General features: G+C 38.0%; 1 protein-coding gene across 11 annotated transcripts in view; it reads right to left on the bottom strand.

The window, feature by feature from the left end:
- ASB3 (ankyrin repeat and SOCS box containing 3) overlaps window positions 1-25739 on the bottom strand; it is a 192521-nt gene that overhangs the window by 66654 nt on the left and 100128 nt on the right. For all 11 annotated transcript variants that reach the window (XM_057301308.1, XM_034953132.3, XM_055107944.2 and 8 more), the window contains one exon: window positions 16833-16991. In XM_057301308.1, the coding sequence (XP_057157291.1) occupies window positions 16833-16991 (159 nt within the window). The remainder of the gene's footprint in view (window positions 1-16832; window positions 16992-25739) is intronic.

Raw genomic sequence — 25739 nt, 5'->3', positions numbered from 1 at the left:
GAACCTCCTATTCAGTTCCTACTGCCTCTGGCATTAAATTCCCCATATTTCTCTAACATAAACTTTTTTCTCCATGTCAACAGCACTGTTGTGGTGTTACAACTTTCTCTAACAACTCATTCTTCTTAGTTTACTTGTTCTATCCTACTATTTCAGAAATGTGATGACTCACCAGGATTCTGTCTTCAATCTCTATTTATTTTTTTATTCCTTTACTTTACACATGTTTTTTTTTTTTTTTTTGAGATGGAGTCTTGCTCTGTTGCCCAGGCTGGAGTGCAGTGGTGCGATCTTGGCTCACTACAACCTCCACCTCCCAGGTTGAAGCGAATCTCCTGCCTCAGCCTCCCTAGTAGCTAGGATTATAGACGTACACCTCCATGCCCAGATAATTTTTGTACTTTTAGTAGAGATGGTGTTTCACCACGTTAGCTAGGCTGGTCTCAAACTCCTGACCTCCAGTGACTAGCCTGCCTCGGCCTCCCAAAGTGCTGGGATTACAGACATGAGCCAACACGCCCGGCCTATACGTGTTCTCTATTAGTGAATTTGTTCAATTCTGAAACGTTACTGAGCAAATTCATCTCTAGGCGAATGATTGCTCCTAACTGAACTTTCCCTCATGGTCCAGAACCAAATTTCCAAATATCTGCCAAGTATTTCCATCCAGACATTCTATCAGCCCCTTAAAATCAACATGCCTAACACAGACCTGGAGGCATAAATTTAATAAAACATGCAAAACCTCTAAACTGTAAACTACAAAATACTACTGAGAAAAGCAAAGATCTAAAAAAAAAAAAAAAAAGTAGAATACACCATGTTCATAGATATAAAGATTCACTATTTTAAAAATATCAATTCTCCCCAAAACAATCTAACGATTCAATGTGAGCCCAATCAAAATACCCAAAGGTGCTATGGGTATTGTCTTAATAGTTGGAAAAAAAAAACCAAAAACTGATTCATACAGATGGGAATGTAAAGGGCCAAATAAAGCCAAAACAATCATGTAGAATAAAGCCAGAGGACTCATACAAGCAGCTATCAAAACTAATAAAGCTGGAATAATTAAGGTAGCATGGTATTGGCACAGGATAGAGAAAGAGACTAATAAAACAACTGAAACTGCAGAAACAGATACCTTCAACAAATGGTCACTTTTATGACAAAGGTGACAATGGTTTTGGGTCCACTGAATATCCATATGGGGAAAAAAAATCTTGACCCCTGTCCCACACAATACCCAATAATCAATTTCAGATGGATTGCGAATTAAATTCCAGATTGGATTTAGAAACAACAAAGCTTCTAGAAAAAAAAAAAAAAAGAAAGGAAAAATCTACAAACTGATCTTGGAATAGAAAAATAATTTTTAATCTTCATATTAAAAGCAATAAACATAAAGGTAAATAGTGATAAATTGGACCATGTTAAAATTAAGAACTCCTTAAATCAATAAAAAGATAAATTATTTTTAAAACATGAGAAAATTTGTGCAGGAACTTCACAAAGGAGGATATGCAAATAGCTAATAAAATACATGGAAAAGTACTCACCTTCTTGTCATTCCATTAGGGAAATGCAAATGAAAACCTCAGTGAGCACCCACAACACCACCCACCAGAATATTTAAAATGAAACACAGAGTAAGTATCTGGCAGGGATGTGGTAAAAGTGGAACTATCATATCCAGGTGGTGGTGACATAAATTAATAACCTTAAAATTGGAGGCCAGGCGCGGTGGCTCACGCCTGTAATCCCAGCACTTTGGGAGGCCGAGGCAGGCGGATCACGAGGTCAGGAGATAGAGACTATCCTGGCTAACACGGTGAAACCCTGTCTCTACTAAAAATACAAAAATATTAGCCAGGCGTGTTGGCGGGCGCCTGTAGTCCCAACTACTTGGGAGGCTGAGGCAGGAGAATGGTGTGAACCCAGGAGGCGGAGCTTGCAGTGAGCCGAAATCGCGCCACTACACTCCAGCCTGGGCGACAGAGTGAGATTCCGTCTCAGAAAAAAAAAAAAAAAAAATTGAGTAGGGCACAGTGGCTCATACCTGTAACCCCAGCACTTTGGGAGACCAAGGTGAGCAGATCACCTGAGGTCAGGAATTCCTGACCAACATGTTTAAACCCAGTCTCTATTAAAATACAAAATTAGCCAGGTGTGGTGGTGCATGCCTGTAGTCCCAAGTACACTGAGGCACAAGAATCACTTCAACCCAGGAAGCGGAGGTTGCAGTGAGCCGAGATTGTGCAACAGCACTCCAGCCTAGGCAACAGAGCAAGACTCTGTCTCAAAAAAGAAAAAAATATGTCTAAAAGAAGATATTGATTTCTCTTTTTAAGATTCCCTCGCTAAATTGAATAAGCTTCAGAATTATACTTTGGGATATGACAGTATAACTGGTACTAAACTAGCCATCCATCCAAAACAATCATAAGAGTGGACAAAATATATAAGGCAACTTACTCGGGTATTAATCAACAGGCAGACAACTGTGATTCCTGAGAGAAGTGAAACACAAGAGATGAGCCCATGATCACCCCAGCTCTGTACCTGGGGACATTTCCCCGTTACGGTACAGTGAGCTGAAGTCCAAGTAGAGCAACAGTAAGGTTGGGGAAGGTGTACTCCAACCAGAGGAAAGAGGCTCAAGTGCAGTAGTAAACTGAGGAGACAGAGATTAGAATTTAAGTGGTTGAAATCTGCAGGTAAGGCCCTAGAGAAGAGTGAATTGTGCAGACAGGAGGCCTCTGTGTGGAAGTTGCCCAAGGGTCCTTGGTTCAAGCGTAGGTTGCACACGTACAAGGTAAGGCAAATAAAAACTGCTTAAGGGTCAAGAATGGAACAGAAATAATTAGAAGTCAAACACTACTGAGGGGCCATGGAACTCCTAAGACTTCTGGCTGAGTCAGAGTGATGAGACCATACTATTCCAAAAGAATGGAGATCAATCCTGGGTACTTGTGAGAGGAAGGGGAAGGATGTCTCCAAGCTTTTGTGTATGCGAAATTGTCCAGGACGTTTTAAAAAAGGAAAAAAAAAAAAAGACTGCCACAAATACTGAAGGGAATTTCAAAACGAAAATTTCGAGAACACTTTGAATATCTAAAATATTCCTAATGTGCATATAGTATACCCTGAATTTTTAAAAACACATCAGAATAAAAATCAAACTGAACACTGTCCTATTTACTCAGTAATACTAAAGTGTATATTAATTGAAAAATGATTTAAAACCTAAAGAAACAGGGAGAGAGAAGAGATAAGAAATAGATAAATCCACAGCAGAATAACAACACAGTAATTAGGACAGAACTAACCTTCATATACTTTGTACCTCTTATGGTATTTATTACAGCCTATCTTGAATTCTGGTTATTATAATATCCTCAATTAAACTGTAAGCCCATGACATCAGGAACTAAGCCTGATAGTGTAGAGGCCTGATAATCACCTAATCAATGGAGGATAATGAGAAAAATTCAGTTGTGACTTTTACCATCCTATTGATAAGCAAAACTAGTTGGCTAAGCTGGTGTTTCTTTGCTCCTTCACCTTTTTATGTGAGACCCATCTAGGACCACATGTTAGGGCAAAGGAGATAAATATTTCAAAAATAAAACAGGACTACTGTTCAGTTAAGGATGTATGAAGAACTGCACTCATTCTGTTGCTCTCTAGAACTGTTCTCCAATATAGAAGACAGAAGCTTCATTTGGCTGTTTAAATTTTAATTTTAATTAATTAAAATGGAATAAAATTAAAATTTGAGTTCTTCAATCAAACCAGACAAACTTCAAGTGTTCAAGAGCCCCATGTGGCTAGTGACCATCATAAGAGACAATGTAGATATAGGACAATTCCAAGTTCTATTGGGTAGGACTGGTCTAGAGATTAGAATTTAATTGAATTGAAATTTAACCTAGAATACTAGGTATACCTGTCTTCAAGATACCCATTTAGCTTTGGAAACAGAGAGCCAGGCGATCAGTTGCAGGTCTTGGAGTAAGTGTCAAAGACAGAAAGATAATGTGTAATTCTAGAAGCTAGTAAAGTACTGTGGGTTCCTAGAAAGAAAAAGAAAGCAGAATCATAGTATCTGGTATTAAAATGGTATCCAATAGGGACCAGAGACCAAGGAAAAAGATTAAGGATGAAATAAAAGACCCCACTTCAGAAGGCAGAGCTCCAAGTGTCTGGAGTACACAGAGATATGGGAGAAAGACTCTCCCCTCTTCAATCCAAACAGGTAAGACTCCAAACAGTTAGAAGAGAAAAGCCAGAATCTCTGAGGGTAGGAACACTGCTTTTCCCACAATAGGTCATATAACATAGTATGGAAGAAATCTCTAATTGTAAATGCTTAAGAAAGCAAGAATGGCATGAGAACATATCCTGCAATAATTTCTAGGGAGACATTTTCTGGTTTTGAAAAAACACCTTTTTCCATTTCCTAAATTAGAGGAAAAATGAAGCAATCTGGAAAAACATATCTTAGGTAACAAAATATTTTTGAAAACAGGAAATTGAGAAACTAGAAGCAGCCTTTGACCCACACAAAACTTTTGACCAAAATCAACTCAGTTGTGGCATGCAACATATTGAGTACAGTTGCAAGCAAAGCCCCATGTTAAGATTTCATGAAAGCAAGAACTCAAAATGGGACTCTCATCTGGGAGAAATATGGTAGACCTATACATACATGTAAGTACTAAATCTAACTAGAAATAGTAAATAATGATCATTGTTTAATATAGCATTCATTAAAGAAAAAGCTTTTTTAAGGGATTTTTAAATGTAATTATCTTAGTGAATGCTCTTTTAGAAAAATGCTTAATGTAACTATGAGTTCTAGGGAATTACTATAACAATTCTGTATAAATCATGCTGCTATAAAGACACATGCACACGTATGTTTATTGCGGCATTATTCACAATAGCAAAGACTTGGAACCAACCCAAATGTCCAACAATGATAGACTGGATTAAGAAAATGTGGCACATATACACCATGGAATACTATGCAGCCATAAAAAATGATGAGTTCATATCCTTTGTAGGGACATGGATGAAATTGGAAACCATCATTCTCAGTAAACTATCGCAAGAACAAAAAACCAAACACCGCATATTCTCACTCATAGGTGGGAACTGAACAATGAGATCACATGGACACAGGAAGGGGAATATCACACTCTGGGGACTGTGGTGGGGAGGGGGGAGGGGGGAGGGATAGCACTGGGAGATATACCTAATGCTAGATGACGAGTTAGTGGGTGCAGCGCACCAGCATGGCACATGTATACATATGTAACTAACCTGCACAATGTGCACATGTACCCTAAAACTTAAAGTATAATTAAAAAAAAAAAAAGAAAGAAAAAAAAATGTTAAGGGATGTAATGAAAAAAAAAAATCTACAACATGCAAGAACAGATGTTAATGTAAGCAGAGACATGGAAAATCTAAAGTAAATGCTAGAAGCATTAAAACAGAGATGAAGAATGCCCCTGATGGTCTCATCAATAGACTGAATAGGGCAGGGAAAGAATCAGTGAGCTTGAAGGTAAGTCAGTGGAAACTTCCTGTACTGAAATGAAAAAGAAAAAATATTAATAAAAAAGAATATGTAAGAAAAAAAAAAAACAAATTACAATTATAAACACAATTTTGTACCAAATGAAAATTACAGTGAGGTGAGTTTTATCTCTATTAGCTAGAAAATATACTGTTTCATTTTTTTGTTTGTTTTGTTTTGTTCTTAAGATAGGGTCTTGCTCTGTTACCCACGATGGAGGACAGTGGCACATTCACGGCTCACTGCAGCCTCAACTTCCTGGGCTCAAGCGATGCTCCCACCTCAACCTCATGAGTAGCTGGGATTACAGGCATGCACCACCCACACAGCTCATTTTCCATTTTTTGTAGAGACAAGGTCTTGCTATGTTGCCTAGGCTGGTCTTGAACTCATGGGCTCAAGTGATCCTCCCACTTCAGCCTCCCAAAATGTTGAGATTATAGGCATAAGCCACCACACCCAGCCTAGTCTTTCATTTTGAGGCTCAGATTTTGACAATAATTCTAAAAAATGACATGGTCAGTAAGTCTGTAACGAACAGTTTAACCACAGGCTGTCCATCTCCTCCAGTTATAGCAGCAGGCTGGCTGGCTATGCAGAGATCATCTATATATTCAATTTTACATTTGAATTATATATGAATTTTTAATTGTATCTCTACTTTTTTGAGTTCTACATGTACTCTGTTCTCCATTATGCATTTCATTTTTCTATACAATTGAACAGTAAAATTATTTTTTCATTGTATAGCTAGTTTATGTAAAACTTTTTTCCCCCACCTCTTTCATGAACCAAAAAAGGAACATTTGTAAGAACATTTATCTCCTGCAGTATTTCTCTGGTCCTGTGTTCATACTGACATCTGGTGGCACTAGAAAAGAAACTCCATTATTGCTATGACAAAGGAATTTTTTTTTTTCCAGTGTTGTCCATTTATTCTATGTATCCTCAAGTTTATGTTTTTCCAGCACTTTACTTATAACCAAGACAGCAGAACAATTATTAAAATCTTTAGTCTGAAATGTAGTACTAAAAAGTTATATTTCTGTCTTATAAATTTCTTCATGTCTGCCCAGTGGCTAACAATCTTAAAGATGCATACTGATGGGAAAAACCATGATCTTCTGGGCAAAACTCATTATGTTAGGGATATAACAAAAACGTTGTGGCGAATATCCCAATCCAATCATCCACGTTATCACTGACATTTCTCATGGTTTCTAACAGACAGGGAGAAGTCTAATGGCCAATTAGACATCAGAGACCATATCCAGAAAAATACATCCTTCAATCAAATGAAAGTATTAAAAGACAAAAAGCTAAAATTCCACTATCCTATTATATATTGTTTATTTTTCCATATGTCTCCCCAGCAGCAGAGTCAAGAAACATTTGATTTAGATAACACATCCCTAAACTTACACCTTCTTCTAGGGCTATAACACTGTAATTCTACTACTTTCAGAAATTATTCAACTTTTTGAAGCATTCATACAGCAGTATTCTCCTTACTAGATCCACCTTGTAAGAATTACCCATACTAAGGCTTGGAGAAACAAAATATTCTGGGAGTTCCCTATCAAAGAAAAAGTGTATGGACAGACTATCCTTAATCCCAAAGAGTCCTATTTATGTAGGAGCAACATTTCCATTTTAGCCATACTAACCAATGATAATCACATATCATTAGTTGGCCAATGGCATTAGTAATCATGAAGAATGAAGAGACAATTGCATTAACCATGTAACAATCCAGTTTGATAGCCACAAAGGCATGGCATGCTGTACAGCAGGGCTACTCAACATTGTCACAAACTGGCTGTCAATGTGCAAATTGTTATCAGTCCTCAACAAGGTAAGAAGTTTTGAACAGAATGTAAACAAGTATGTCCCTAAGCACACTTTATTTTAGCTGACATTTTCCTTGAGACAGGACTTCCTTGATGAAGAAACCAATATATTGATTTATATAATGGTTCAAGCTTCTTATATAAATCGACTGACATTTTGAGTGGCACTGCTCTACGGTATCTAACTAGAACACAGATTGTATTGTATGGACTGGGGTTGAGGGAGATTTTATCTAGGTCTATTCATTGCTACCATATACTAGAATTCAAATTATTACAAAAATACTGAAATCGAGAATTTTTGTTTTACTTTAAAAATGAATATGGACTTCCAATTTTAATATTGTAGCACAATATAGGCATTTCCCTTTACTTTTCTTAGAAATCATCCAAAAGCAATTAATCCAACATCAGCAAGAAAAATAAAATAAAAACACACTCTCCATTTTTAGTAAAACTATAATTCTAGTTTTAGATTTTTGAACTCCAGATCAAAATTTGTAAAAGGGGCTCCAAAAGAATGACGATCAATCCTGGGTACTTGTGGGAGAAAGAGGACAGATGTGTCAGCTGCACATCTAAGAAAAAGCTAGCAAAGAACACTTCTCAAAGGTTAGGGGCTCCCTCTGAGGAACAAAACTAAGTACCAGGAAAAAATGCACAAGCTAGCAGCAGGAACTTCTCTGGACCAGTTGAAATCCGAAAATCAGAGGGACTGGATCCAAAAAAAGAATCACACAAAGTGGTCTATCTCTGCTACCACAAATGGGAAACTGTATTGCAAAAATCCCACAGCTGCCAACCCCCAATGGCTAGTAAAAGATACTAGCTAAATGAATTCATGTCCAAAAATCCTGAGTCTAAAGGAAAACTCCATAATATGGAATGTGCCTCTACCTCCTTCCTATTATAAACCTCCTGAAAGCAGCCAATTGAGCAAAAACTCACATATTCCCAAGATGAATTATCACAAAGGTACCAGCACAAATCCATACAAAGATACAAGAATAAAGGAAGAAAAGTTATAGAAAAACAATAGACCAACAACAAAAGAAAGCAAAAACCTCTCATCTGAAAAATATTACCACAAACCAAAGCAAAATTGTAGCTAAATCTACAACTGTAAATTTTAAAAAAGAAGTTAAGGAAGCAATTGTCTCTGTGAAAACAGCACCAACACTGAAATACAAGTGCTCAGTAAAAAAATGGCTGACAGGAAATGATATAATTTAAACTGAATTCAGAAAATACCTGGGAAAAGCAAAAACAATCATAAAAAAATCCAATTGAAATTGAAAGAAACACTAGACAGAATAGACATTTCTGAAGAGGAACATAGAGGCTTAAAAAAAAAAACAGGAAAAGTAAAACAAAAACACAGAGAAAGAAAAATAGAGAAAAAACAATAGACATTGAAAACAGATAAGATACCAACATGTAAACACGCTGGCCCAAGAACACCACCATAATAACAGAACAGACAAATATTTAAAGATATAATTCCAGAAAGATTAACTAAAATTTAAAATATCCAAGTCTACATATTGAAAGGGCACACACTGTGTCAGAGAAAACTGATAAGGAATGGACATGCAAAAGTATTCTCACAAAAAGAGAAGAAAATTAGGCTAGCTTCAGACTTCAACTCTAGAACAGAATGGATCATCATTTTTAAAGTTCTCAAGGAAAGGGATGTAATTCAAGGATTTTGTACCTGATCAAACTGCTGTTCAAGTTTGAATCATTATTCAATTTAAATGATTCAATTTTTTTACCTTTTTTTTTTTTTTTTTTTTTTTGCAGAGATGGGGTGGTCTCACTCTGTTGCCCAGGCTGGTCTTGAACTCCTGGCCTCAAGTGATCCTCTCACCTCAGCTTCCCAAAGTGCTGGGAATACACGCATGAGCAACAGCGCCCAGCCAAATTATTCAATTTTGAACATGTAAAAACTCAGGGAATAGTATTGCCATAGGTCCTGTTAAAGGACTGTGTTAAAGGAATTATTTAGCTAACCAAACAAGGCTGGAAAAAACATGCCAAAATAACTGGTGATAAACTTCTAAGCTATTTAACCGTGGAACTAAGAATAAAGTTAAATGATGCATTTAAGATGCCAGAACAAAATGCAAAATGTTATTCCCACTAACAATGCAAATATAACTGACAAAAGTTGGAAAAGTGGGGGGAGAAAGAGAGTTATGTAAGAACAACATAAGGATACTGATTTCCTCAACTTTAAAAGCTGGAGGTTTAAATCTATTAATCAAATGTGACTAATAAAATAACACATTATATAAATACATTTAATGATATGAAGGTAAAACCAGAAAGATAATAAATATCCTAGTTTCATAATTGCTTACATTAAAGAATTAAAAGCCAGGTGCAGTGCCTCACTCCTGTAATCCCAGTTCTTTGGGAGGCCGAGGCAGGCAGATCACTTCAGGTCAGGATTTTGAGACCAGCCTGGCCAACATGGTGAAACCTCATCGCCACTAAATGTACAAAAATTAGCCTGGCATGGTGGCAGGCACCTGTAAGCTCAGCTACTCGGGAGGCTGAGGCACAAGAATCCCTTGAACCCTGGAGGTGGAAGTTGCAGTGGGCAGAGATCGCACCACTGCACTCCAGCCTGGGTGACAGAGTGAGACTCTGTCTAAAAAAAAAAAAAAAGTAATTAAAAGACATTGTGTTAAAACATAGAAAGGTGGCTGGGCGCAGTGGCTCACGCCTGTAATCCCAGCACTTTGGGAGGCCGAGGCAGGTGGATTGCGAGGTCAGGAGATCTAGACCATCCTGGCTAACACGGTGAAACCTCATCTCTACTAAAAATACAAAAAAAAAAAATTAGCCAGGCGTGGTCACAGGCGCCTGTAGTCCCAGCTACTTGAGAGGCTGAGGCAGGAGAATGGCATGAACCTGGGACGCAGAGCTTGCAGTGAGCCGAGATCGTGCCACTGCACTCCAGCCTGGGCAGACAGAGCGAGACCCCGTCTCAAAAAAATAAATTAAAAAATTAAAAAAAATAAAACATAGGTATAATATAAAGTTGTATCAAGAACCATAAAACTAAAAAAAGAAACAAAAGTAAAACCAGAACATGAAATTAACACTTTTTAAATGTAACTTTTAGTAAACTCCATACTTTTAATCTAAGAAAACTCAAACCCGTATTTTAAAGAACATGTCCTCAAGTAAAAATGCTTACATGACAATCCCTGAAGATTAATCTTCCAGTTGAAAAATCTAAAAAAAACCTCCAAAGCAAAGTTTTATTAACATAATATATATTAAGAGATATGAATGTGAAACCACAAAATTCATAGCACATCAAAAATTAGCCTTATGAATGATCACTTATCCATGAAGACACTAATGAAAAGTGAATCACATGGTGGTTTGTTCAATTTTAGAATATGTCAGCACAGTCAAAGTTAAAGCATATGCTATGTGAGCTGAAGTATGACACATTTTACAGTTAAATATTGAAATAGGCAGCCTCACCCAACACTATTTATAAAACATTCTGTTCTTATTAAATATTACACAGAATAAGCAAACTCAGAAAAACAAAAAATGAAAAACCATCCATCAAAAGCCAAAAGCGCATGCCATGCAGTTCCCATGGAGTGTCCTATGAAATCACACTGGTTTGGATTTGAGCCTCCAATTTAGCAATGTTTTCTAAATATAACAAAATAAAAAGGAAATCTATTTCCTAAATATTAGCTGGATTTTTCACTAAGAATTTATTATAGCTATCAACAAGAATATCTTTATTTCCAAAGCAGTTTTACCTACCCTTAGAATATTTATTATGTGTATATGGAGCAAGGGGAAGGGAAAGAGAGCAGGGGAAGGACAAGACAAGGGTAGAGAAAAGAAATAAGGCAGCAAGACTCCTTGTTAAAAAATAAACTCTAACCTGTGTGCTAGCAAAAAGATGTTCTGGAAGGACAATATTCATGTAGAAAGATGAGATGTTCCCTGAATTTCCCCTTTCTCGTGAGGTTTTCTCATTTTGATTCCTACTGCCATTAAGTTGAAGAGTTCCCTTTTAAAGCTCATCTTTATTAAAATGTTGGTGAGCTCTGTGTAAAGAAGATAGTCCCATTACAAACAGTGGAGCAGTCGACTTTCCAGAGTCCCTCCATTTAGCTTTATGTTCAATCATAATCAGATCCAACACACCTCTCATGTCAACAACTTTTCCGGTCACCTGGGAGATTTCCATAGCTCCATATTCACTTTCTACCCCTAGATCCTCTGGGTTTATATTCTATAGCCTCTAGCAATAGGCTAGTGCTAACTGGGCCATCAGAACAGATCCTACAACATGTAATAGAGTATAGCTTCCCTTGAGGGAGAGAAACAAAATACCTCAAACAACATATTCCAAATTTTCAGTTTTGGAAGCTAACTCTACAGATGGGAAAGGAAGCTATTCTAGACAGGTTAACCTTCCTTTCTCACTTTAAGTCCAACTAGTCCAGCTATTCTTCCTCATCTAGAAATTATTTGTAGTTTGATACAAACCTTGAATTATTTTGGATTTTGTTTTAATTTTAAAACTCTTCCATTATAGACTGAAGCAGGAATCACTATATGGTTATTTAAAAGATAAAAAGATTGTCCAAGTGCAGTGGCTCATGCCTGTAATCCTAGTACTTTGGGAAACTAAGGGAGGAGGATCGCTTGAAGACAAGCCTGGGCAACATAGCAAGACCCCAACTCTACAAAAATTAAACATTAAAAAAAAATTAGCTGGGTGTGGTGGCGGTGCTTGTGGTCCCAGCTCCTCAAGAGGCTGAGGCAGGAGGATAACTTGAGCCCAATAGTTTGAGGCTGTAGTGAGCTATGATTTTGCCACTGCACTCCAGCCTCGGCAAAAGAGCAAGACCCTACGTCAAAAAATAAAAAAAGGTAAAGGTGAGCAAGGCAGAGTGCTAAAGTTTGTCCTATTATTCATGATGCAGAGAAGACACTGACACCCATATTATCTAACTAAAGAGTTATATGTCCATTCCTATTTTTTCCACACACAACACCAATGTATACATGCCCATTCTTCCACACACTGTTTTTTGGGGTTTTTTTTGTTTTTTTTTTTTTGAGACAGAGTTATTGTTGTCCAAGCTGGAGTGCAATGGCGCAATCTTGGCTTACTGCAATGTCCACCCTCCCGGATTCAAGTGATTCTCCAGCCTCAGCCTCCCAAGTAGCTCAGATTACAGGCATGTGCCACCACACCCAGCTAATTTTTTGTATTTTTAGTAGAAACGTGGTTTCACCATGTTAGCCAGGCTGGTCTCGAACCCCTGACCTCAGGTGATCCGCCCGCCTCGGCCTCCCAAAGTGCTGAGATTACAAGTGTGAGCTACCACACCTGGCCCTTCCACATTATGTTTTTACAAACACTAAGGCTCTACTTTACTTTTTTTAAATACTATATTGGCCAGGCACGGTATTTTGTATTAGTCAATACAAAAGATTTATTTCTTAGTCAATACAAATTTACCATTTACAAAATGGTAAATTCACTGCCACAGAAACAAAATAAATTCTACTACTAAAAATAAGTGATTTAAAGTTATTTACTGGTTTGAATTATCTCCCATCCCTTGCTTCATTAACATAAAAAAGTACAAGTTAACTACATGTTGAAATATAAACCCCTAAAAACCATGCATCTCTAATTTTCTCCAAATACTAATAAAAGTAGGCACAATACTGAATTTCATAAATGGGACTCTAATAATAATAATAATAATTTGAAACTGTAAACTATGTGGCCAGAATAGCATTTCTCAAATAGTCCCATGGAATATCAATGTTCCTGGAGGTATTCCTAAATGTTCCATAAAGAAAAAGAATACAGCTGGGCACAGTGGCTCATGCCTGTAATCCCAGCACTTAGAGAGGCTGAGGCAGGCAGATCGCCTGAGGTCAGGAGTTCCAGATTAGCCTGGCCAACATGGTGAAACCCCATCTCTACTAAAAATATAAAAATTAGCCAGGCGTGGTGGTGGGGGCTTGTAATCCCAGCTACTCGGGAGGCTGAGGCAGGAGAAACACTTGAACCCGGGAGGCAGAGGTTGCAGTGAGCCGAGATTGTGCCATTGCACTCCAGGCTGGACAACGAGACTGAAAGAACAGTACAGTCAAATACGTTTCAAAGCTCTGCGATAAACAAATGTTGTTTAAGAGAGGTCTTCTCAGAATCCTTCATTCTTTTATTTAACAAATAATTTACTGAACACCTACCATATACCAGGCACTAAACTGAGTTTGGGAGTTACAACAGTGAACAAGATGAATAAAATCCCTGCCTTAATGGAACATTCTTTCTAGTGAAGGGGGCAGTAAATAAAGAAGGGAGTAATAATTAACTGGAGTCAGTGATGAAGACACTAAAAGAGAATGCATAAAGAGATCAGTGGATACTTCAGACAGGGTGGGCACAATAAGTCACATATGTAATGTCTTCATGTTTTTCTACACTGGGGGATATAGCACACAGTGTTTCGCAAATGTATGTGATTAGGAAACCTTTTGTCAATAAACATGTTTTTAATAGTTCACTGAATCAGTTTTCTACCCAAAACACAGACAACAGCAAGATCAAGATTCAAAGATAGCTCTTCTCTTCCTAGATCCAGTCTTTTTAAAGTTTCCTCACCTGTAAAAGTGGGAATAATAATAGTACATGTCTCAGAATCACAGTGAAGATCCAATTATCTGCTTCATGTAAAACACCCACACAAGGCTTAGTATACACTCTGCTTAATAAATGTTATTGTTACTGTTAATACAGCACTCTGCACATGAAGTCTTCTGTCATTCAAGGGTGACTAATTATTCTCCCTTTTAAAATCTCAAACTTGTAAAATCACCTTTTTTACTCCTCCACGTAGACGATTTCTTGAGGAAAGCAGCTAGAATGGAGATTGCGTATAGCTGAGCCTCAATAAATGCTTCCTCTGTAGTTGTACAGAATATCCAAAGTAGGTTAAATGCAGGTGCAGGGGAAAAAAGAAACTTAATATAAAAAAGCAATCACTCCTCTAGGAAACCCAAGCTACATTAAACCAAAGCTTCCATGAAACGTGTAAAATACTTTTCGCATATTCAAAGTACTTTCATAAATTAACATTACTAGTAATGTGTCATATTATTCCTGGTAAGATGCACTAAGATACCATGGCACTTCTGTGGTATTCCTGCCAGAAACACAAACCCTGAACCTTATCAAGAAGAAACATCAGACAAACCCAAATCGAAGGATATTATACAAAATCAATGACCTGAACTCTTAAAAAACTTAAAATCATAAAAGACTAAAAAACTGTTCCAAATTAAAGGAAGCCAAAGAGACATAACAACTAAATATAACACGTGATCTTGGATTCATCACGGACCAAAATCTTTTTTTCTGTTGCTATAAAAGACATTCACGAAAAAATTGAATGAGGGCTGTAGACTAAATAATACTATTCTATCCATGTTAACTTCCTGATAAGATTATGATCATCATATGGTAGTCAGAATTTTATTGCTTTTAGGAGTTCACACTGAAGTAGAACTAAAGGAGCGTGATGTCTACAACTTAATCTCAAAAGGATTAAAAAAAATACAAAGAAGGAAATTAAATGACAAACCTGGCAAAAGAAGAAAATCTGGGTGAAAAGTATATAAGGAACCCTTTGTACTGTTGTTGACTACTTCCATAAGTCTGAAATTATTTCAAAACAAAACGTCTAAATACAAAAGTAATGATGAAAAAGGAAAGATGGAAAATAATCATATGAATAGATGCTCAACATCATTGGCAATTAGGAAAATGCAAATAAAAACCACAGTGAGATACTACTAAACCTCCATTAGAATTACTAAGATATAAGGGAGAAAAAGAAAAAGCTGGCAATAGCAAATGTTGGCAAGGATATGGGGCAACTAAAGGTCTCAAACATTACTGAAGGAAATGCAAACCAGTAGAAAAAAACTTCCAACTTGTTTCCCAAAGTTAAACATATATTTACCATATGTCATACCAATCCTAAGTATTAACCCAAGAGAAATAAAAACTTATATTGATACAAAACCTGTCTGCAAATGTTTATAGGAGATTTAGTCGTAACCACTAAACACTGAAAACAACTCAAATATCCAACTGATAAATGGATAAACTGTATCACATCTATTTAATCACATGTATTTAATAGAATACGATTCAGCTAACAAAAAGAAATGGATTATTGATACATGTAACAATATGGATGAATCTCAAAAGTATCATGACAGCTAAAGGAAGCCAGTCTCAAAGGCTATATGGTGTATATTAATTCATATATATGAACAGATCAGTCACTGTCAGGAGTGGAGCTGGGGGGAGGGAAGAAAATATTGATTAAAAATTGGCAGCATGATGGAATTTTGAGGAGTGATGGAATGGTTCTATATCTTGATTGTTGTCATTACAGAATTTTATGAATACATCAAAACTCACAGAACTGTTATGTTAAAAAGAATGAATTTTACTAAAGTACATAAATTTAAGTAATATTTTTAAGTCCACAAGGAAAAAAAGTACTTTCACAGACAACTCATTTCATTCTCAGACCAATAACAAAGACTAGATAGGTACTATTACTCTCATTTTATAAGTGAGGATACTGAAACATATAGTAAATAAATAAATATACAAATTACATGTGGCAGGACCAAAACTGTAGTCCAGATGCACCGATTCTATTCCAAACGCTTCACTGACTCAATTTTCTCATGTTCCACTAAACTTTATGGGACACAATGTCCCTGAAGACAAATAGAATCGAATAGAAAAAAGGAGGAAAAGAAGAAAAAAGACAGTTATTGGAAGAAAGCCATTTAGAATTTGGCTGTCGTCCTTAAGGAATTAAAAAACAGTCTGTAACGGAAGAGGTCTGAATTAAAAAACAGATCCATACAGGCAACACATTAACTGGCATTAAAGTATTAGCTGGTGATTTCTTCCATAAAAGCTTCTTAATTTTTTAATGTTAAGAAAAGGCAAAAGCAAACATAAAGCATTCACAGGTAACCTTGCAACTACTGCTACAATTTAAGTGATACCTGGTCTTCAGAACTACACTGAGAACAATGATGGTGCCTACAATTCAAAACAGACTTTGCAACTTTAAATAAACAAAGTCCCAGAAGCTACCACCCAAGAATAGAAAACAAGAGCAAAACCTTTAAAAATATCTTTTCAGTTTCAAAAATCAAGGAAGTAGTGGTATGATAGTTGCCAAAAGAACATACTATAAGCACAACAGCTGAAGGAAAAATTAAGCTTAGTTTAACAAAAAAATAATAATGATGAAAAATTGCATCTGCACCACAAATAGCATACTTACCTAAAAACAATGGTGTCGTTTCTTCTAAAGTAGTTGCATTAGGATCTGCCCCAGCTTCTAAAAGAATCTGTACGATTTTCCAATGTCCTTGACTTGCAGCGAGATGCAAAGCACAGAAACCTTCAAAGGTCTTCATCTTAATGTAGTTTTCAGATGAATCTGTGGAAGAATCAAAGCCCATCAACTAGAAGGTATTACTTCTATTTCCTGGTTTTAAAAAGCAAAGATTCCAAGAGGAATTTAATGAACTATTAAAATATAAGTAATGTATAAATGACAGGTTTTACCATTTAAAACTATAGAAAATCAAGAAAAAGTTCTACAGAGATCCCACTGTGAACAGCTCTTTGGTATTCTTAATACACAAATCCTGTCCACTAGCTCCCATTTTCTCTTCTCTAATTTTTGGTGAATAAGGGAAGAGGAGGGGCAGAAATTGAAAGGTAACAAAAGCAATAATCTGAGGAGGATGCAGCACTATATATTTGCTTAAACCGAATTTATCGAAATATTCATCAATTTTATTATTTTATTTTTAAATTTCTATAAGGGAAATGGTCTGATCTCTTACCATTACTTCCTTGTACTCAACTGATACCATGAGGCAGTTTTAAATACTCCTTTTCTAACTTAAGACTATGGTTTAATAGTTAATGAAAACTGCAGTTCTAAAAGAATAAAATGCACTCTAACACAACCAGTGACATATAATAAGGAATTTATGAGTTAAAGTTTCCGAAATGTATTTGTCATGAAAACGTCAAGGTTCTGGTAACACTCAAATTATACAAATAATATTTACACAATAAAATTCTATGCCCATTATAGAAAAATGGGCTCTAAAGTGAAGGGTGAAGACATTTCTGACAGCTGGAATAAACTAAACAGAAAATAAAAAAAAAAAACTTAAACATTTTCTTGAAGTGTCAGAATTGAAACAAATGCTCCTAACTAGTTATCTATTTTAAGTAATTCTTGTCATTGTAACTCACTGATGAAACAAGTAGATTAAGCCATGATATCCCAGTAACAGCTTCTAAGTACATATATTCAAAGAAAACAGTCTCAAACTTCACAGATGCACAACTAAAGGGCAAGATAGAGTAGTCATATTTTAAAAGGACATATCACAGAAATAGGGTTTCAGAGATTAGTCAGAAGTTGACTCTTATTCAAAGTAGTTTATTGAGATTAGTCAGAGATTAGTCAGACATGACCCTTATTTCATGTATTAACCTGACAGTTTTGTGAATACAAATGACATGAAAACCTAGGAACACAAAGACATATATAGATAATTGACATCAGTAGATTGGCTCCTAAATGGGAAATTTCAATATTATAAAGATGCTGATTCTTCCCAAAATAATTAATAAATTTAATACAATTCTAATAAAAATGCCAGTAGAGCTATTTGCTTGTTTTATACTTGATAAAGTAACTCAAGTTGATAAGTCTAGGGTAGTGATGCAGGATTTTTTGCTCCTTAGTTCAGCTAAAATCCAGGTTCTTGTGTCACCACCAGGACAAATTAGGCATGTGGACATACTGAAAGGTGAGGAGAGCAGAATTTATTAAAAGAAAGCTCTCAGCTAAAAAAGGGGGTCCTGCCAACAGGTTCCCACCCCAAAGATTGAATACCAGACCACCACACATGAGCTGAAGAGGCCAGGCTCCTCCCCACTGCATAAGGTGAGAATTCCCAGTGGCTTCACCCCATTCTTCCAGTGCACAGGCAGCCCCTTATTCTGAGCCACTCCACATTGATTTATTTCCCTTTCTGTGCACGTGTTAAGGCACGGAATTTTCCGCCCCCATGGGCATGTTTAGGCAAGCCCCCTGTGCACAATGACCTGGGCAGCATTTGGCTGTCTCCTCTCTCTATCAGTAGGGCAGGTAAGAGTAACAAATAATTTAGAAAAATGAACAACACAAGCATTGAAGCGTGCCTAGACTTACTATATATTAAACCATGTCTTAAAGTTAGAAAAAGTAAAGTAATGTGCTCCTGGTACAAATGCAGAAAGGAAGGCACCCAACAGGGAAAGGAATCAACAGAAGCAGTAAGAGACTAAGAAAGATGGTCACTAAAAGGTCGGAGACCTAGACCGGTGTTACATTACAGAAGCCAAGGAACTTTCTCTTGTAAAGTAGAAAAGATGTTCTCCTCCGCTTACAAAGAAAAAAAAGACATAAAGTTTAATCCTGACCATTTAAATATTATGCCTTACAGCAGAAAGAGTGAACCTTAATGTACGCAATTAAAAAAAAAAAAAATAAACCAGGAGGTAAAAGGAAGGGTGATCCTAGGATAGCATGCAGACTGTGACAAAAGAATCTAATTGGATTACAAATATATGTCATAACCACACTGAGAGATAGAGAAAAAAGACACTGGTCTACATAACTTTGATAAATGATGCTATGACTGAAAACTGTAAGACTAAAGACAAAAAGAACTGCACATAAACACTATAGTCTAGTTGGTAAAGTTGTTTCTAGGAGTAGAGATTAACAATTCTGAAACCACTCTACATGAATACGAAGAACAAATAAATAAACAGATGGCAGATCTGGGGGCCAGGTTTCTTACTGTTGGAGAGGAAGGTTACATATAAGGAAAGAGGGAAGGCTAGAATGAACCATGTGTTCTGGAGTAGAGTCCAGACATCAGTATGAATTCATGTTTAGCTTAATATAGATACAGATGGCTAGACACGGAAACAACTATAGATGTATATATACATGGGTTATAATATATAAATATATGTTCTAGATCTGTCTGCTGAAAGGGCTTAAAATCAATGACAGTCCAGTAGCAACAAGCACACTCAGTCCTCAGATCTTCGTTTTCTCTCTTTCTTTCTGTTTTTTTTTTTGAGACAGTGTGGCCCAGGATGGAGTGCAGTGGCGCGATCTCAGTTCACTGCAACCTCCACCTCCCAGGTTCAAGCGATTCTCCTGCTTCAGCCTCCCGAGTAGCTGGGATTACAGGCGCATCACCACACCTGGGTAATTTTTTGTATTTTTTTTTTTTACTAGAGATGTGTTTTTGCCATGTTGGCCAGGCTGGTCTCAAACTCCTGGCCTCGGGTGATCTGCCCGACTTGGCCTCCCAAAGTGCTGAGATTACAGGCGTGAGCCACCATGCCTGGCCTTACATCTTGGTTTTCACTATCATTCTCCCGTAAAAGAAACCAGCACTCTTATGAAAATGGCTGATTCTAAGGCTGAGGTGGGAAACATACAAAGAGTCGGAGCATACTGTAGGTCCAAAAAGTAAAACGTGCTCAAAAAACAAACAATGGGGGCATGCAAAAGAGACAACAGGAGCCACTCTGAAAGGGCATCCTATGACCAAAACAATATGAGCAACAAAATAAATTACATTGTATTGGATTGTAACCTAAAGTACAGGTATAAAATAAGTAACAATGAGTTCATGCAGATATAAATGACTAAATATATAAATTAACGGGAGAGAAGAGATAAATCTCCCATGTAGAAGAATTCCAAATAATTTATGTAAAGACTACTCCATCAAGGAAGTAGAGTTTAATTCCCACTTCTGGAGTGCAAGCCACCCTTAGTGACTTGCATACACACTAATCTTGGGAAAAGGAAATAAAATCTCCTGTGTGATTATATATGAAGTAAAGAAAATAAAAGGCACTTCTCACACAGGTGAGAAATACTGAAGTCAATTTACTACTAACTTGAGATCTTGAAATATTTTACCTATAGAAAAAAATATATTAAGCTAACTTTAAAATCACTGGACCAGGAAGATAACATTTGAAGTTGGATTTAGGCTGCAACTTTGACTCTGCTAGAAATAATATGGGTTACACTTCGGGCCAATTACTTAAAACTCTCTGAGGCTCAGGTTCCATAACAGTGAAACGAGGATAAATTAGCTGGACCAACTCTCAATAGGGTTCAATAGAATTAGGTATATAGTCTGAATTTTTGTAAAATACAAATGCAGATAGATATGCAATTTAAGTACTGTCAAAGTTGTTACACATTTGGTAAAGTCTCCAAAGTATCATTTTAAGAAAATTTTCACCACCCACTATAAATTAGTTTTGAAAGTTCCAAAGATAAACTGCTTTCCTTAAACTGATACATGAGTTTTAGCAAAGGGATCTTATCTACCTTGTACTGGACCATCAACCACCACCTTCTCACTCTCTTCCCTTCTCTACAGAGGTGCTTCTTGAAAAAGAAATGGCTCATCCTATTCACTGTTTTTAATGCTTTAATCTCTCTTTACCCTCAAAGGAAGGCAAAGTGGCTTCTCCTTCTCAACTACTTATTGAAACTTTAAATGGTGTGGGTATTAAAGACATTCTTAATGGACAAACACAATGAGCACCTCAGGTCTTTCACAACTTGTGAGTTATTTCCTGGGAATACTTGGAGAATTAGAGCCACCTCAGCTGAACCAATGCCAGCCACTGACGCCTGTGTAGCAATGACAAGAGTTGGCCCAAACACTGCCAATGGAACCACACCCTATGTTTACTGACACAAAGTGTCTTTTTACTTATGAATAATAAACTTGTCTATTACTTCTTATAAAAGTGGTAGTAATGGGTGATAGACCGTTATTTTTGTTTTCTGCAAACTCTAACAGGGAAAGTAAAACCACAAGGTTTTCAGTAGAGGAGATAGGTTAAGTATTAAGACCAGAATATTTCTCAACAGCTGAGCCAGAATTTGATGACAAATTTACTATGTGCCAATCACAAGTGTAATAAATGTCAAGATTATATCGCCACACCATTTACACAATTTATATCATCTTACTATGTTTTATTTAGGTATTATAAGAAAAGGTTATATATAAAATAATTTCCACAATGCAAGGAATTGTATTATGTGCATACTTCTCAGATAACCCTCAGCAGAGACTTCATAATGCACACAAGATGCATAGAAGAAGTCAGTGAAGAGGAAGAGGTTGAAAGGCATTACAAAGAAAGTAGACACTGTTAAGAAAAGTGACGAGAAAATACCCGAAACACATATAACACCGAAGGATTAATATCCAGAATACATAAAGAGCTCTTTAAAGATAAGGCAAGGCCTAATGCAGTGGCTCATGCCTGTAATCCCAGCACTTTGGGAGGCCAAGGAAGGAGTATCACTTGAGGCCAGGAGTTTTGAGACCAACCTGGACAAAATAGTAAGACCCCCCCCCCCCACCTCTACAAAATATAGAAAATAAAAAAATTAGCCTGATGTGATGGCATATGTCTGCGGTCCCAGTTATTCCAGACACTGAGATGGGAGGATCACTTGAGCCCAAGAGTTGGAGGCTGCAATGAGCCATGATCACACCACTGTACTCCAGCTTGAGCAACAGAGTAAGACCCCATCTCTTTAAAAAATTTTTTTTAATTAAAAAAATAAAAATAAGGTAAGTCTAGAACTTCCAAAGGGAAATCCTGCCTGTCTAACGACATCATTCTAATAGTAGAATCCAGCAGTCTCTGAAGAGACCCATCACTCAGATTTACATTTACTTGAGCTACTACATTCCCTTTCTTTGCTTAAGCTAGTTTGAACTAGGTTTCTTTCGCTCAGTACTGAAAGAATCCTGATTAACATAGCATACAATTTAGTAGTATCTATCAATATTTTAACTTGGCATGGTGATGGTTAATTTTACATGTCAACTTGACGGGGTTAAGGGATGCCCAGATAGCTGCTAAAACATTTCTGGGTATATCCATGAAGACGTTTCAGGAAGACATTACCATCTGAATCAGCAGACTGAATAAACAAGACCTGCCCTCACCAATGTGGGCGGGCATCATGTAATCCTTCAAGGACCTAAAAGAAAAAAAAGGCAGGCAACCCACTTTGGGTCCCCTCCCATTGTATGGGAGCTCTGTTTTCACTCTATTAAATCTTGCAACTGCACACTCTCTGGTCCGTGTTTGTTCCAGTTCAAACTGAGCTTTCACTCACCGTCCACACTGATCACCGTTGTCGCAGACCCGCTGTTGACTTCTACCCCTCCGATCTGGCAAGGTGTCCACTGCACTTCTGATCCAGCGAGGCGGCGCCCATTGCCACTCCCAGTCGGGCTAGAGGCTCACCATTGTTCCTGCACAGGCTAAGTGCCTGGGGTTCATCCTAATCGAGCTGAACAGAGCTGTAACACTCACCGCATGACCCAAGATTCCATTCCTTGGAATCCGTGAGGTCAAGAACCCGAGGTCAGAGAACAAGAGGCTTGCCACCATCTTGGAAGCAGCCTACCACCATCTTAGGAGCTCTAAGAACAAGGACCCCCTAGTAACATTTTGGTGACCACGAAGGGACCTCAAAAGCGGTAATATTGGACCACTTTCGCTTGCTATTCTGTCCTATCCTTCCTTAGAATTGGAGGAAAATACCAGGCACCTGTCAGCCGGTTAAAAATAATTAGTGTGGCCGCCAGACTTAAGACTCAGGTGTGAGGCTATCTGGGAAAGGGCTTTCTAACAACGTCCAACCCTTCTGGGTTGGGAGCGTTGGTCTGCCTGGAACCAGCTTCTGCTTTCAATTTTACTGGGGAGGCTGAGGGCCGACTAGAGGCAGAAAGGTGTCGTCCCGAACTCCCGGCGTTAGCTGGTTGAGATCATGGCGCAGCCGAAGTCTCTACTCAACAGTCGCCCATGCATGCACCCCTACCTTTCCTTCTGACCCATACCTCCTGGGTCCCGACCATGACTTTCTTGAAAGTGTAGCCCAAAATTCTCCTTACTTCTGAATCTACTTCCTCCGATCCCTGCCTCCTAGGTACTAATGGTTCAGACTTCATTTCCTCTCCCAAGTATTAGAGCAAGTTGTATCTCCAAAGGGATCTAAGGAAGTTCTATGCTGTGTCCTTAGGCATCTAGGCTATGAACCCAGGGAATCTTGTCCCTGGTGTCCCAGTTTAGATATACAGCTCTCAACATGGGCAGTTATGTGGGACCCATTCCCCACCACCCTTGCCAGGGCCCCAAGTTTGTAAATGGCTAGGAGGATTGCTCTCCCATCATGTAAGATGCTCTCCTCCCCTGATTTCTACCCAGCTTATCCCTCTGCAATACAATCTCCAAGCCTTGGCTCCTTGGCCAGGGCCTTGAAACTCATGACCCAGTACTTTAACAACTGGAACTGGGTCTATGACAACATAATAGATCAGGATGAAAGCGAATTAAGTAACTCAAGGAGAGAAGAGACAGAGAGAGAGAGAAAAGAGAGGGAGAGAGAGAAAAAGAGAGATAGAAGTAGTAAAGAAAAAACAGTGCACCCTATTCCTTTAAAAGCCAGGGTAAATTTAAAACCTATAATTGATAACTGAAGGTCTTCTCTGTGACCCTATAACACTCCAATACTACCTTGTTGTCAGTGTAAACAAGGGCATAGCCTGAAAACACTGAGACCACTGACAACACATAGCCTTCCTATCAAAAATCCTTAACCCAGTAACCCACGGAAAAAGGCACATGGGATAAACAGGATCCATCTCTCAAATTTCGTACCGGCAAGGACTTAATCCAGGGCAACAAAAAGTTTAAGATTGATAATTAGGGCGTATTCCTACAAGGGAAAAGGACAAAGGCCCTAGTGGGCAAAAACTCTACCTCAATCCTAACTCAAAAGGTTACCTACACCCTCTCTGAAAAGAATTTGCATAAGAACTGTTGTTTATGGGAACGCATCTTGATGGGGCAGCTGGGTTGTTATAAAATACTCAGGAACCCAGCCCAGCTCTAGAACTCACCCTTGAGCGCAAAAGCAATATTGGGCATGCTGGTAAAGGACCACTAGAATCCAGCAGCCCGGACCCCTTTCTCTGTGGTCAAGAAAGGTGGGAAAAGGGGTGCAGGACTGCTACATTGGTGAGTGTAACTAATCCGATAAGCAGAGGTCCATGGGTAGTTATACACCCTGGAAAGGAATAAGCACTAGGACCACAGAGGACGCTCTAGTCCTCTGGGATAATGCTCATTGGAAAATGACTAGAGGTGCTGGCATCCCTATGTTCTTTTTTCAGATGGGACACGTTCCCCCCAAGGCAAAAACGCCCCTAAGATGTATTCTGGAGAATTCCGCCCAGAGTGTATGTACCTTTTTCCCTGTCAGACTTGAAGCAAATTAAAATAGACCTAGGTAAATTATCAGATAACCCTGATGGCTATATTGATGTTTTACAAGGGTTAGAACAATGCTTTTATCTGACATAGAGAGATATAATGTTGCTGCTAGATCAGACACTAACCACAAAAGAGAGAAGTGCCACCATAACTGCAGCCAGAGAGTCTGGCAATCTCTGGTATCTCAGTCAGGTCAATGATAGGATGACAACAGAAGAAAGAGAACAATTCCCCACAGGCCAGGAGGCAGTTCCCAGTGTAGACCCTCACTGGGACGCAGAATCAGAACATGGAGATTGGTTCCACAGACATTTGCTAACTTGCGTGCAAGAAGGCTAAGGAAAACTAGGAGGAAGACTATGAATTATTCAATGATGTCCACTATAACACAGGGAAAGGAAGAAAAATCCTACCGCCTTTCTGGAGACACTAAGGGAGGCTTTGAGAAAGCATACCTCTCTGTCGCATGACTCTATTGAGGGCCAACTAATCTTAAAGGATAAGTTTATCACTCAGTCAGCTGCAGACATTAGAACACAACTTCAAAAGTCCGCCTTAGGCCCGGAGCAAAACTTAGAAACCCTACTGAAGTTGGCAACCTCAGTTTTTTATAATAAAGATCAGGAGGAGCAGGCAGAACGGGATAAACGGGATAAGAAAAAGGCCACCACTTTAGTCATGGTCTTCAGGCAAATGGACTTTGAAGGCTCTGGAACAGGGAAAGGCTGGGCAAATCGAATGCCTAACAGGGATTGCTTCCAGTATG

Source organism: Pan paniscus, chromosome 12 (genome assembly GCF_029289425.2).
Source record: "Pan paniscus chromosome 12, NHGRI_mPanPan1-v2.0_pri, whole genome shotgun sequence".
Taxonomy (NCBI): Eukaryota; Metazoa; Chordata; class Mammalia; order Primates; family Hominidae; genus Pan; species Pan paniscus.
Note: the sequence above shows the minus strand (reverse complement) of the source record. Positions and strands in the feature narration are given on the sequence as shown.